The sequence below is a fragment of the Crocuta crocuta genome, unplaced genomic scaffold (genome assembly GCF_008692635.1).
Source record: "Crocuta crocuta isolate KB4526 unplaced genomic scaffold, BGI_CrCroc_1.0 scaffold140, whole genome shotgun sequence".
Taxonomy (NCBI): Eukaryota; Metazoa; Chordata; class Mammalia; order Carnivora; family Hyaenidae; genus Crocuta; species Crocuta crocuta.
Window position 1 is genome coordinate 6,721,503 of NW_027527775.1, and position 12,415 is coordinate 6,733,917.

Sequence of the window (12,415 nt, forward strand, 5' to 3'; positions counted from 1 at the left end):
ACCTTTGCTGCCAAGGGACTTTCTTACAGACTTGAATGCATCTTCGCGACCACAACATGCACCTTGGGGGGCGCCACAGTGGAGGAATTGTGCTGTGGCCACCGGAGGACTTGCCACAGATAGATGCAGAGACCCCTGTTGGAGCCCTGGGGCACTGGGGCATACTGGGATGTCATGTGGGAACCAGCGCTAGCCTATGAGAAGATTTATCTCCATCACTCTTAGGACATTTCTCCTGACACTATCTTAAACTCTCAACTTTGTATATGTGCCCAACTAGATTAGAAGCTTCTGGACAGCAGGAACCGGAAAACGACCTTTCTTTGTCTATCTCGAAGTGCTTAGGATAATGCTCAACACAGAGCAGACACTCAATATTAACCACAGAAGCAATGCATCCGTAAGCTTTTTCCTTAGCTCCTTCTGCAAGACAACAATACTTTACTCCAGACAAACGGGGGCTCAAGTCTCTGATCAGAAATCATAAGTTCCCTGCAGGGAGGCAACAGGCACCAAGAGGAAACAGGGCTCAGACCGAGCTTTCCCACGTGTGTTTTGTATTTCATGATTTCCTGCCCTGGTAGAGGCTCGTCTGACAGACCTATCCCAGACACTCAGAAGTCACGTTTTGGTAACTAAAAGCAAACATAAGCATTTAAATTGCTCTCCTATTTATAAACGCCACAGAAGACACAATATTAAAAAAGAACACGAAGCTGCTTTAAGTTTCAAAGACCTACTCACACTGCGATGCTAACATGATACAAGTTGGTTAGGAGAGTTCAGAGACTTGTAAAAAGTTCAGAGACATGTATTTGTAAAAATACATGGGTTTTTGTGCTGTGTGTTTGTGTGTGTGTGTATGTGTGTGTGTTTTACCTTTTAATCCATGATCCTTCAAACTTAACATCTACATATTACTTCCAAGTACAGCTTACACTGCAAACTTTCCTATGATAAAAATGATCATTTTTAACCAGGCTCTTTACTAGAAAAGCATTTTCTCTCTCTAAAAAAATACTAAGTACATTCTTGCAATTTTAACTTACCCTGTATTACAATTTTCAAACCAGTTTTTGCTGCCTAGTGCAAAAATAAACTCCAACTTACTTTATATCACATCATCATACATTTAAAAGTAGAGAGATGGGGACTAATTAGGTTTGCGCAGTGCCCCACACCCTCATATTATTTGAATTGCAGTAACAGCTAAAAGCTACTAACCTGAGTCATCTTGTGATGACAGGAAACTTACTTCTTGTCTTTGTGAATCATGGCAGTTTCTACCCTCAGACGGTGATGGTTTTAGCTCATGACTTTCTCAGTGTGTGATGTAAATGAAAAGTAGTAGGAGTGAAAGCAGGGAGGTCCTTCGCGCAATGAGGCAATTCTGCGTGAGTCTTTGAAGGGAACACAGGCCCTATCAGGAAAAACACAAATACTAAATGTCATTTTACATAATAAAAACATTGAACCAGCTACAGCCCAGAGTGACCTCTTGACCTCCGCATAAATTACCCAGGGAAGAAGGGATTAGAAAGAACTGTTCCTACATGGAGTATGCCAGAACGGAACGAGCAGTTTCTGAATTACTTCCTAAACTCTCTATAGAATATACAGTACTTTCTCCCCAGATTACATTGAATGATTTCATCTTGTTCCTAGAGAAATTACAAGCATGGAAAGTCAACTCTGAATCCCATGGCTTAATGAAATCTATACTATTTCAGACAATATTATTAAACTGCATTAAATCATTCCAGTGCTGTTTGCTCAATATTTGCTCAGAATATCAGCTACTTCCACATCACTTTAAGAAGTGCTCCAATTCTTCGCTGTTCACATTTATTTTTCTTTTTTCGTAATACAGTGGGTCTGTCATGAAACCCATCAGGAGACTTAGTTACTTAAAAAAAAAAATGCTTTTTGTATGCCAAAAAGTTTGTAATGTAGAAGTCTTGGGGTATAAAATGAGGTCTGGGGAGATACCTGGTGTGATAGGAAAAGCTAATTCTGTAATACCTTGGGGCCCACCTCCTTATCTGTAAGTGAAGCAAATGGACCTTAATCTAGATCACGGTTCTCACCCATTTTCCCTAGTCTTTGTATTTTTTGTGTGGACACCTCACTATGACAAACTGCCTCTTGTTATACACAGTGATTCTCTGGATGGTGGGTGGTACGCGTGTGGCTTCCCCCAACGCCCGCCCCGCTCTCCACCCCACCCCAGTCTTGGTCCTGATCTGATTATCACCGATCTGGGTGTGCTTTGGAAAGCTTCTGGATCTTCAGAATATGCCTATACATTCACACCACAGTCATCCGTCGGTCGTATCAGGCGTTCGATCTGTGCCGCTGAGAGCCACAAAGGCTGACTTTTTAGGAAGAACATTTAAGAAGGGTCTTGACAGAGCTATTAGTCAAAGGATCTCATCTTTCCTCCTGCAATTTTAGAGCCTACCTTTATCCTAAAGGAGATGACATTTGTTTACCGAGGCCCCGTGCTAGTCCCAAAACTAAACGCTCTCTACTTGGATTCACCCTTCCATGTCCTGACCTCGACACTCCACGGTCACCAGCCAACTTGGCTGGCTATACCTTTCTTTCAGGCATTAGTTCCTAAATGCATTAACCCTCAGATACGCCACTTAAGATGTGTCAGTAAAAGTAGCCATCAAAAGGAATTGTAGGCGATGCAGAAGGCATCTGTTAGCTACTTGGATGAGAGCAGGGGTGGGGGAAGATTTCTGTATGCCCAAATCATCCCTCCAATGCCTCTCCATATAAGCTGACTTTCCTCACCTTTACTAAATTATGATCCAAATCTGCTTCTGTTGAAAATGTGTGAATGAATCATTTTATCTTCTCCAAGAAGCTGCTGGGCAAAGACAAAAGAGGGTAGTATCTATTGTTTAAAATGTTGAATTCAAATGAGCCCTTTAACTATATTAGCCATATATCTCTAGAGTAGTTAGCATTAAGAAACGTAGTTCCTCTCCTTTTCTCCTGAATAAATGGGAAACCATCTTCTAGGGCAAAGGCTTCTACCTCAAACCTGAAATTTTGTGGTTAGCCGTGTGTGTTCTTCCCTGGGGAAATGGGTCAGCACCTCAAATTATGTCTTAGGGGCCAAGTCAGTTTTGAGATACGTAAAAATTCTGCAAAAATTCGTTCTTTCACACATTCACTCAGCAAATATTAGTTAAGCTTCTTGTGCATATAAAGTACAAGGGATAGAGATAAAACAATCTGTCCATTCAGGAACCCAAAATTTAATATGAGAAACAATACAAAGAAAGAAATTTAAAATATGTAGAAACTTTACTTTGGGGATAGATCTATACTGAGAGTTTCTGAATCCCCAAACTTATGCTGTATTTATTTAATCCTAAGAATCTTATGTTATATATAATTAACCCCACAACAAATTACTAAACATCATAGCCCCTTAGGTCACTTAAAATTTTTCAAAACCGGGGCACCTGGGTGGCTCAGTTGGTTAAGCGTCTGACTTCGGCTCAGGTCATGATCTCACCGTTCATGGGTTCAAGACCCTCGTTGGGCTCTGTGCTGACAGCTCAGAGCCTGGAGCCTCCTTCAGATTCTGTATCTCCCTCACTCTCTGCCCCTCCCCTGCCAGCACTCTGTCTGTCTGTCTGTCTGTCTCTCAAAAATAAACAAACATAAAAATTTAAAAAAAAATTCCTTTCCAAACCACAAATGCCATGGTCTCCTATCCAGTGTACTGCATATTATGATCCAGGTGCTATAGGAGCACACAGGACACGTAACTCATCCAGCTTGGAGCAGGGAGAGGCAATGAAGGCTCCCTTGAAAGGCTGGCATCAGACCTGGAGTTCAGAAGACAGAGAGTAAGTCAGATAAAGGGGCAGCAGGTGATTCTAGGCATAGAAAACCGCATAGGCAAAAAAAGAAACAAGACCTATTATATTCTCTGTAATGAACTTCAAGTAAATTAATAATAGTAAGACACACCCAGGCACTCATAATTTACCATCATCCAGGCTATTTTAAGCATATAACATATGTTAACTCTTAGAACTTACCCAATATCTATATGAAACAAGAACTAGTATGTCCCCCATTTTACAGTAAGAAAACCAAGGCACAGAGAATATTAGTGACTTTCCAGAGTTACAGAGCTAGTAAGTGGCAGAGCCAGGATCTGAACCTAGAAAGTTAGATTCCAGAGTTCACACTCTTAGCTCTCCATCTTGGGGAAAGGAGAACAGACAGGCAGGGCTGGAGGCGTAGGTAGCAGTCAGATCACATAGGTCTTAGTTTAGCATTCTAGGGAGTTTGGGTTTTATCCTGAACATAATGCGGAACCATTTAAGTATTTCAACAAGCAAATTAACAAAATTTGGGGTTTAAAAAATCTGCTTTGGAAACCTAATGATCATAAAGGTACTCACTGGACTTGAGAAAAGAGTGGAAGACATCAGTGAGACCTTTAGCACAGAGATAAGGAATAACATAGCAGAGATAAAGATTTAATAAATGAAACAAGAAACAGATTTGATGCAATTAATGACAGGCTGGAAGAAGAAGAGGAACAAATTAATGACCTAGAAGACAGAGTAATGAAAAGTAATCAAGGTAAACAAAAGAGAGAAAAAAGAATTACACAAGACGAGAATAGACTTAGGGAACTCAGTGACTCCATCAGATGTAATAAGGAGACAATCCAACAAGAAGATATAACAATTATAAATATTCATCCAACATGGGACCATCCAAATACATAAAGCAGCTCATACCACACAGGGAAGTAGTCAATGGTAATATAATAATAGTAGGGGACTTTAACACCCCCATTTATATCAATGGCTAGATCATCAAAACAGAAAATCAATAAAGAAACAGTGACTTTGAATGATACATTGGACCAGATGAATCTAATAGATCTATTCAAAGTGCAGAATGGGAAAAATCTGCATCCAAGTATCTATCCAAAAAGGTTATCATTCAGAATCGGAGGAGAGATAAAGAGTTTCCCAGACAAACAAGAACTAAAGGAGTTCATGACCACGAAAGCAACTTTACCAGAAATATTAAAGGAGACTCTCTGTGGAAAGGAAAGATCAAGACTGACAGCGGTCTAAAACACAATACACAGTCATTTCAAGGGCACATGAAACATTTTCCAGAAGAGATTACATGGCGGACCACAAACAGTCTCAACAAATTCAAGAAGACTGAAGTTATACCATGTATCTTTTCCAGCCACAACACTATGAAACTAGAAATCAACCACAAGAGAAGGTCTGGAAAGTACCCAAATACATGGAGGTTAAATAACATGCTTCTAAACAATGAACTTGAATATACTGATTACCAACAAGGAGATTGAATCAGTCATCAAAAAAGTTCAAATGAACAGAGTCCAGGACCAGACAGCTTCACAGGCCAACTCTACGAAGTAGTTAAAGAAGAATTAATACCAATTCTTCTCAAACTGTTCCAAAAAAGAGAAGACGAAGGAAAATTTCCAAATTCATTCTATGAGACCAGCATTACCCTAATACCAAAACCAGATAAAGACCCCAGGAAAAAAGAGATCTACAGTCCAATATCTTTGATGAACATAGACGCAAAAGTCCCCAACAAAATACTAGCAAACCAAATCCAACAATACATTTAAAGAAGTTGTTCATGGTAATCAAGTGGGATTTATTCCTGGTATGCAAGGATGGTTCAATATTTGCAAATCAATCAACATGATACACCACATCAATAAGAGGAAGGATAAAAAGCCATATGATCATTTCAATAGATGCAGAAAAATCATGTGAAAAAGTACAACATCCATTCATGATAAAAGTCCTCAACAGAGTAGTTCTAGAGGGAACATATCTCAACATAAATAACCTCACCTACACCTAAAGCATCTGGAAAAAGAACAACAAACAACCCAAAACCAGCAGAAGGAAGGAAGTGATAAAGATTAGGGCATAAATAAACAATACAGAAAGTAAAATAAAACACCAGCAGAACAGATAAATGAAACCAGGAGCTGGTTTGTTGAAGAGATAAACAAAACTCATAAACCTCTAGCCAGACTCATCAAAAAACAGGAAAGACTCAGAAAAGGAAAATTACAAATGAAATAGAAATAACAACCAACACTACAAAAATACAATTGTAAGAGGACGTAATAAAGGCCTCATATGAAAATCATCATCCTCAATGGGGAAAACCTGATAGTTTTCCCTCTAACGTCAGGAACAAGACAAGGATGTCCATTCTCACCACTGTTTCTCAACATAGCACAGGAAGTCCTAGCCACAGCAATCAGACAAGAGAAATAAAAGGCATCCAAATTGGTAAAGAAGCCAAACTTCCAATATTTGCAGATGACATGATACTCTATGTAGAAAACCCTAAAGGCTCCACCAAAAAAACTACTAAAACTGATAAATGAATTCAGTAAAGTCTCAGGATACAAAATCAATGTGCAGAAATATGTAGAATTTCTATTAACTAATAATGAAGCAGCAGAAAGAGAAATTAAGAAAACAATTCCATTTACAATTGCACCAAAAGGAATAAAATACCTAGGAACAAACCTAACCAAAGAGGTGAAAGATGTGTACCCTGCTCTGAAAACTACAAAACTCTGATGAAAGAAATTGAAGATGACACAAAGAAATGGAAAGAAATTCCATGCTCACAGATTGGAAGAACAAATATCGTTAAAATGTCTATCTACAGATTTAATGCCATATCTATAAAAAAACAGCATTTTTCACAGAGCTAGAACAAACAATCCTAAAATTTGTGTCGAACCACAAAGGACCCTGAATAGCCAAAGTAATCTGGAAAAGAAAAAGCAAAGCTGGAGGCATCACAACTCCAGACTTCACGTTATATTACAAAGGTGTAGCAATCAAAACTGTATAGCACTGGCACAAAGTAGACAAATAATAGAATATCCAGAAATAAACCCACAGCTATATGGCCAATTAATCTTCAACAAAGGTGGAAAGAATATCCAATGGAGAAAGATAGTCTCTTCAAACAAATGGTGGTGGGGAAACCGGACAGCTACATGCAAAATAATGTAACCCAGAGCACTTTCTTACACAATACACAAAAATAAACTTAAAATGGATTAAGGACCTAAATGTGAGACCTGAAATCATAAAAATTCGAGAAGAGAGCACAGGCAGTAATTTCTCTCACATCAGCCATCGCAACATTTTTCTAGATATATCCCCTGAGGCAAGGGAAAGAAAAGTAAAAATAAACTATTGGGACTTCATCAAAATCAAACAGCTTCTGCTCAGCAAAGGAAATGATCAATAAAACTAAAAGGCAACCTACTGATGGGAGAAGATATTTGCAAATGACATATCAGATAAAGGGTTAATATCCAAAATATATAAAGAACTTATGCATTACTACACCCTAACCCTACTAACCCTAACCCCTCCTCCAAAAACAAATAATCCAATTTAAAAATGGGCTGAAGACATGAACAGACACTTCTCCAAAGAAGACACACACATCACCAACAGATACATGAAAAGATGCTCAACATCCACTCATCATCCGGAAAATGCAATTCAAAACTATAATGAAATATCACTTTGTACCTATCGGAATGGCCAAAATTAACAACACAAGAAACAACAGGTGCTGACGAGGCTGTGGAGAAAAAGGAACGTTTTTGCTTTGTTGGTTGGAATGCAAACTGGTGCAGCCACTGGGGAAAACAGTGGAGAAGTTTCTCAAAAGGTTGAAAATAGGGGCCCCTGGGTGGCTCAGTTGGGTAGCCGTCTGACTCTTGATTTTGGCTCAGGTCATTATCTCACAGTTTGTGGGATCAGCTGTGTGTCGGTCTCTGCACTGACAGCAGGGAGCCTTCTTGGGATTCACTCTTTCCCTCTCTCTCTGTCTCTTCCCAGCTTGTGTGCACACTCTCTCACAATAAATAAACATTTTTTTAAAAAGTTAAAAATATAACTACCCTATGATCCAGTAATCACATTACTGGGTATTTACCCAAAATGTACAAAAGCACTAATTCAAAGGGATACATGCACCTCAATGCTTACAACAGCATTATTTACAATAGCTAAGATATGGAAGTAGCCCAAGTGTTCAGTGATTGATGCATGGAAAAAGAAATGGTATATGTACACAATGGAATATTATTTAGCCATAAGAAGAATGAATTCTTGCCACTTGCTACAACATGGATGGAACTAGAGCAAAATAAGTCAGAGAAAGAGAGACACCATATGATTTCACTCATACACAGAACTTAAGAAAAAAACAAAGGAGGGGCGCCTGGGTGGCTTAGTCGGTTAAGCGTCCGACTTTCGCTTAGGTCATGATCTCACGGTTCGTGGGGTGGAGCCCCGCATCAGGCTCTGTGCTGACTGCCAGCTCGGAGCCTGGAGCCTGTTTCAGTCTGTGACTCCCTCTCTCTCTGACCCTCCCCTGCTCACGCTGTCTCTCTCTCTCTCCTAGAAATAAATAAAACATAAAAAAGAAAAAAACAAAGGAGCACAGGAAAAAGAGAGACAAACTGAGATATCAACTCTTGACTATAAAGAACAAACTGTTGGTTTCCAGAGGGGTGGTGGGCTGGACAGGATCGGTTAAATAAGTGATGGGGATTAAGGAGTGTACTTGTGATGAGCTCTGGGTGATGTACAGAATTCCTAAATCACTATATTGTATGCATGAAACTAATATAACACTGTATTTTAACTACACTGGAATTAATTTTTTAAAAATCTCCTTTGGAAGTAGTGTAGGTTCGTGTTGCCTGGCCAGGTTCACCATGAAGACAGAGAAAGAACCTGGTTAAATATTTGAAGTATTATATTATGCATGTAAGGCCAAATACAAGAGAGATTAAGGAGAAAGGATCAAACTAATAGGACTGGGGGACTGAGGAAGAGTTAAAGAGCACACTGAAGGGAAAACAATATAATAACAATGCTGACATGGAAGATGTACCTTCACCCCCCTAAAACCAAGTAAGAGGCAATGAAGGGCAAACAAAAGGAAACTTTGGTTTCTAGGTCTGAACCCTCCCTCTGACTATTCCCTCTGATAGTGGACCTTAGCATCATCTAAAGGGCAATGACCGTATATAAACTGATAAACAGTTCCTTTGGAATACATGTGAATATATCAAAGAAGGTTACTTAAGATTTAGGTGTCTGCAGGGGCTCAGTTGGTTGAGCGTCAGGCTCTTGGGCTCAGCTCAGGTCATGATCTCATGGTTCTGTGAGCTTGAGCCCTGGGTCGGGCTCTGCCCTGATGGTACAGAGCCTGTTTGGGATTTACTCTCTGCATCCCCATCTCTCTCTCTCTCAAAAATAAATAAATAAACTTAAAATATTTGTGTGTCTGCAGGAAATAGGATAAGAAGGCCTAGACTTTGGGAACTGACTTTGAAATGCCATGATCGGTAATACGTTGTATTTCATGTATTGGCATGGACTGTTTGTACATATCCCTTATTCTCTTATTGCAGCATTTTCCAGGAAGGGACAATGTAGCTTATGATGGCTGCATCTTTGCCTGGTATTGCCACTTACACAGTTCTCAGTAAATATCTATTGTATAAATATGTGAGAAAAGGAATAGAAGAATAAAAAAGATGGCCCTTTAGATGGTGCTAAGGTCCACCGTCAGAGGGAATAATCATACCTAGATATATTCTTTCCGTGGTGTTTGGAAGAGAGCAGAGTAAGATGGATATGAAGCTCCAGAGCACAGGCTGGACTAACGATCATTTACAAATCATTATCCTAGGTCTTGGCAGTTCGCACCACGGAAGTGGATTAAATCAAAAGAGATTATGCAGAGTTAAGAAATGGAATGAGGTTAGAACACCAAGGATCCCCAATATTTAACTCCCATACATGCTAGTATTAGAGGAAAGGCTAGCCATGTGCTGCTATTAGAGCTCCACCATAATGAAATTTAATTCAAGAAATACTGACGGAGCCCCTGCTAGGCAACAGTTGCTTTCGCAGCAATGAGAAGAGCAGAAGATGCATGGTCTCTCCTCTCACGGAGCTGTAGGTGAATACGAGAGTGACACAGGACAGCCGAATGACAACAGTAGGAGACAAGCACATGCTCTACTGATAGAAAAATATAGGTAGCAAGCAGTGCTATAATTTGGAGTGACACTCTGAGTATTAGCCCCTCTATGGAATGAGGCAAGTGAAACAGGATGCTGTTCTAATGAATACTCCCCACCCTACACAGAACCCCTTAATGATACACCAGAGAGATTACAGTAGAAATGGTAGAAGGAACAACAGGCATTTCTAATTAAAATCTCATGAGCAGAACAAAGTTGGGGCTTCCAAACAGCACAATGTGCAGCATTAGGAGACTATGACCCTCTCTGTAAGCCCAACAGGGTCCAAAGGTTACCCTGGAGTAAATGGATGTTGAAAGAATGTGGACAACATGAGAGAAGTAGATCTCAGGAGAAAGACAGCACATATGCCCAAAGAATACTTTGTTTTCCTTGAAAATTTTCAAAGATCACATGTCTAAATTGACTTCATTTAGGAGCAGAATACTGTCTCCAACATCTCAATGAAGGAAGCAAAGGTGATATCATCTGGGTGAGGAGCGGGAGTAGGTGAGGGGGAGGGGTTGTCACAGGAGGAGAATGCAAAGTAAGAAATAAGAACTCAGCACAATATTGATGATGAGATCCACTGTCGAAGACTGCTCTGCTACAATGAATGACTGGGCCAGATTCATGGAACTCTATCATAGTTTATTTTGATTCTGTAGATTAGAGGCTGCCAGGAAATCAAATATGAGCTTGAAGAAAAATGAGCATACAGCACCCTGCTTCCCCCAGGCATTTGCTGCTGGTGGCGATTTGACAAAACCAGCTCTAGTCTGTGTTAAGATAAAGGTAATACAGGGTCTCCGGAATGGCATCTTGCAGGCAGATTGTTCCAGAGTTAGAGAAGGCAACCCCAGTGGAGAAGTGGAACGTGACCCGTCTTGTTTCCTCTGAGGAAAGAAGGTTTCAGCATGTCAGGGGATGAGAAATCCCACACTCCTCTTGCTGTCAAATGATTGATTGTGCAAGAAGGAGTTTTACATGAGGACCACGGTGTCAATATAAAAACCAGACATCATCTGATGATTTTCTAAGAATAGAATTAAGGGGATAAATGTGAGGAGGATGATATAGTCATAAAATATGTTTATAATGTAATTGATTCAAAAGAGGTATGCACGAGGTTGTTATGAAAAGAAATCTGGTCATTTGAGGCTCAGGAAGAGAGTTACATGCATAGGAAGTATAGTAAGATCTGGACTGTCCAACATCTTATCCTATAGATCGCACCTGCTCCTCTCCTCTTATGTGCCTCCCACCTCCATCTCCATTGCCTCAGCTTGGAGTTCCCACTCTTGTGGATTTCACAGACACCCCGCAAAAACCTCAGAAGGGCATCTGGTGAACCAGAGGGACCAGTTGGCTCTTTACTGGAAGGCTAGGACACACACACACGCACACGCAAACGCACACGCGCACACACACACATATTTTAAAAGGCTATTACTTGCTGTCACCATAATTGTGTAGAAGAATGGATAATTTATCCCCACAAAAGTTGGGAGGCTGTCATCTGGAACGAAAAAAGTCCTTTAAAATTCAATAAACTTTAGTTTTGTGAAAAACCAACTGAACCTCCTTTAATTTTTTCATTCTTCTACAGATTGATCACAAACCAACACTGCAATAAAGAACTGAGTTTTGGGGACCAGATTAATACGAGGGTCCCCAAACCCACTGGACCCCCAGCCTTCACAGCTCTGTGCTCTGAAATTCATCCTCAACAGCACAGTGATAGTCATGTCTCACTCCTCCTCTTCAGACTGGAAGAGAAAGTCCAAATAACTCAGCATGTCCCAAAGCAAAGCCTTCCGTGATCTGACCCCAGCCCACTCCCCAGCTTTCCCTCCCCATGATGTTCTACTGAAAGTAGCCAGTCAGCAAACTGTTACCATGAGATAAAGACTTTATACCAGAACGTAGCTCAATGATTGTTTCTTTCATTGAGAAACCTGCTATGATGAAAGTTAAGGGAATCGGTTCAGTGACATAGCTTATTTATAGTCAATGACAAACTCCTTATCAAGTGCCACTGCTCTACCTTTAGAACTTGAGATTCTCTGAACACTTTAGACCTTTGAAGTCTTCATGATTTTTTGCACATCTGTTCCCTCTGCCTGGAACTAAACCTTGCTCCCATAGACTACCTGAAAGACATGATTATTTCTGAAGGGTCAGCTTGTGCCATATTCTCTATGAGGCTTTTCCTGTTCCCTAGCTGGATTCACCACCCCGTGCTCCCCTGTGCCTCCCCTTATTTCATAGATGCCCATC

The 12,415-nt window shown here is 40.2% G+C and overlaps 2 protein-coding genes across 2 annotated transcripts in view; one reads left to right on the top strand and one right to left on the bottom strand.

Moving 5' to 3' along the window:
* Window positions 1-12,415, top strand: part of LOC144239181 (uncharacterized) — a 54,139-nt gene that overhangs the window by 38,310 nt on the left and 3,414 nt on the right. Inside the window, exon 3 of the mRNA XM_077773187.1 lies at window positions 11,745-11,872. Within this exon, the coding sequence (XP_077629313.1) occupies window positions 11,745-11,872 (128 nt within the window). The remainder of the gene's footprint in view (window positions 1-11,744; window positions 11,873-12,415) is intronic.
* The window catches only part of TRMT9B (tRNA methyltransferase 9B (putative)), a 60,937-nt gene that overhangs the window by 22,435 nt on the left and 26,087 nt on the right, over window positions 1-12,415 (bottom strand). The window contains exon 2 of the mRNA XM_077772750.1: window positions 1,225-1,420. The gene's annotated coding sequence lies outside the window, so the exon portion shown is untranslated. The remainder of the gene's footprint in view (window positions 1-1,224; window positions 1,421-12,415) is intronic.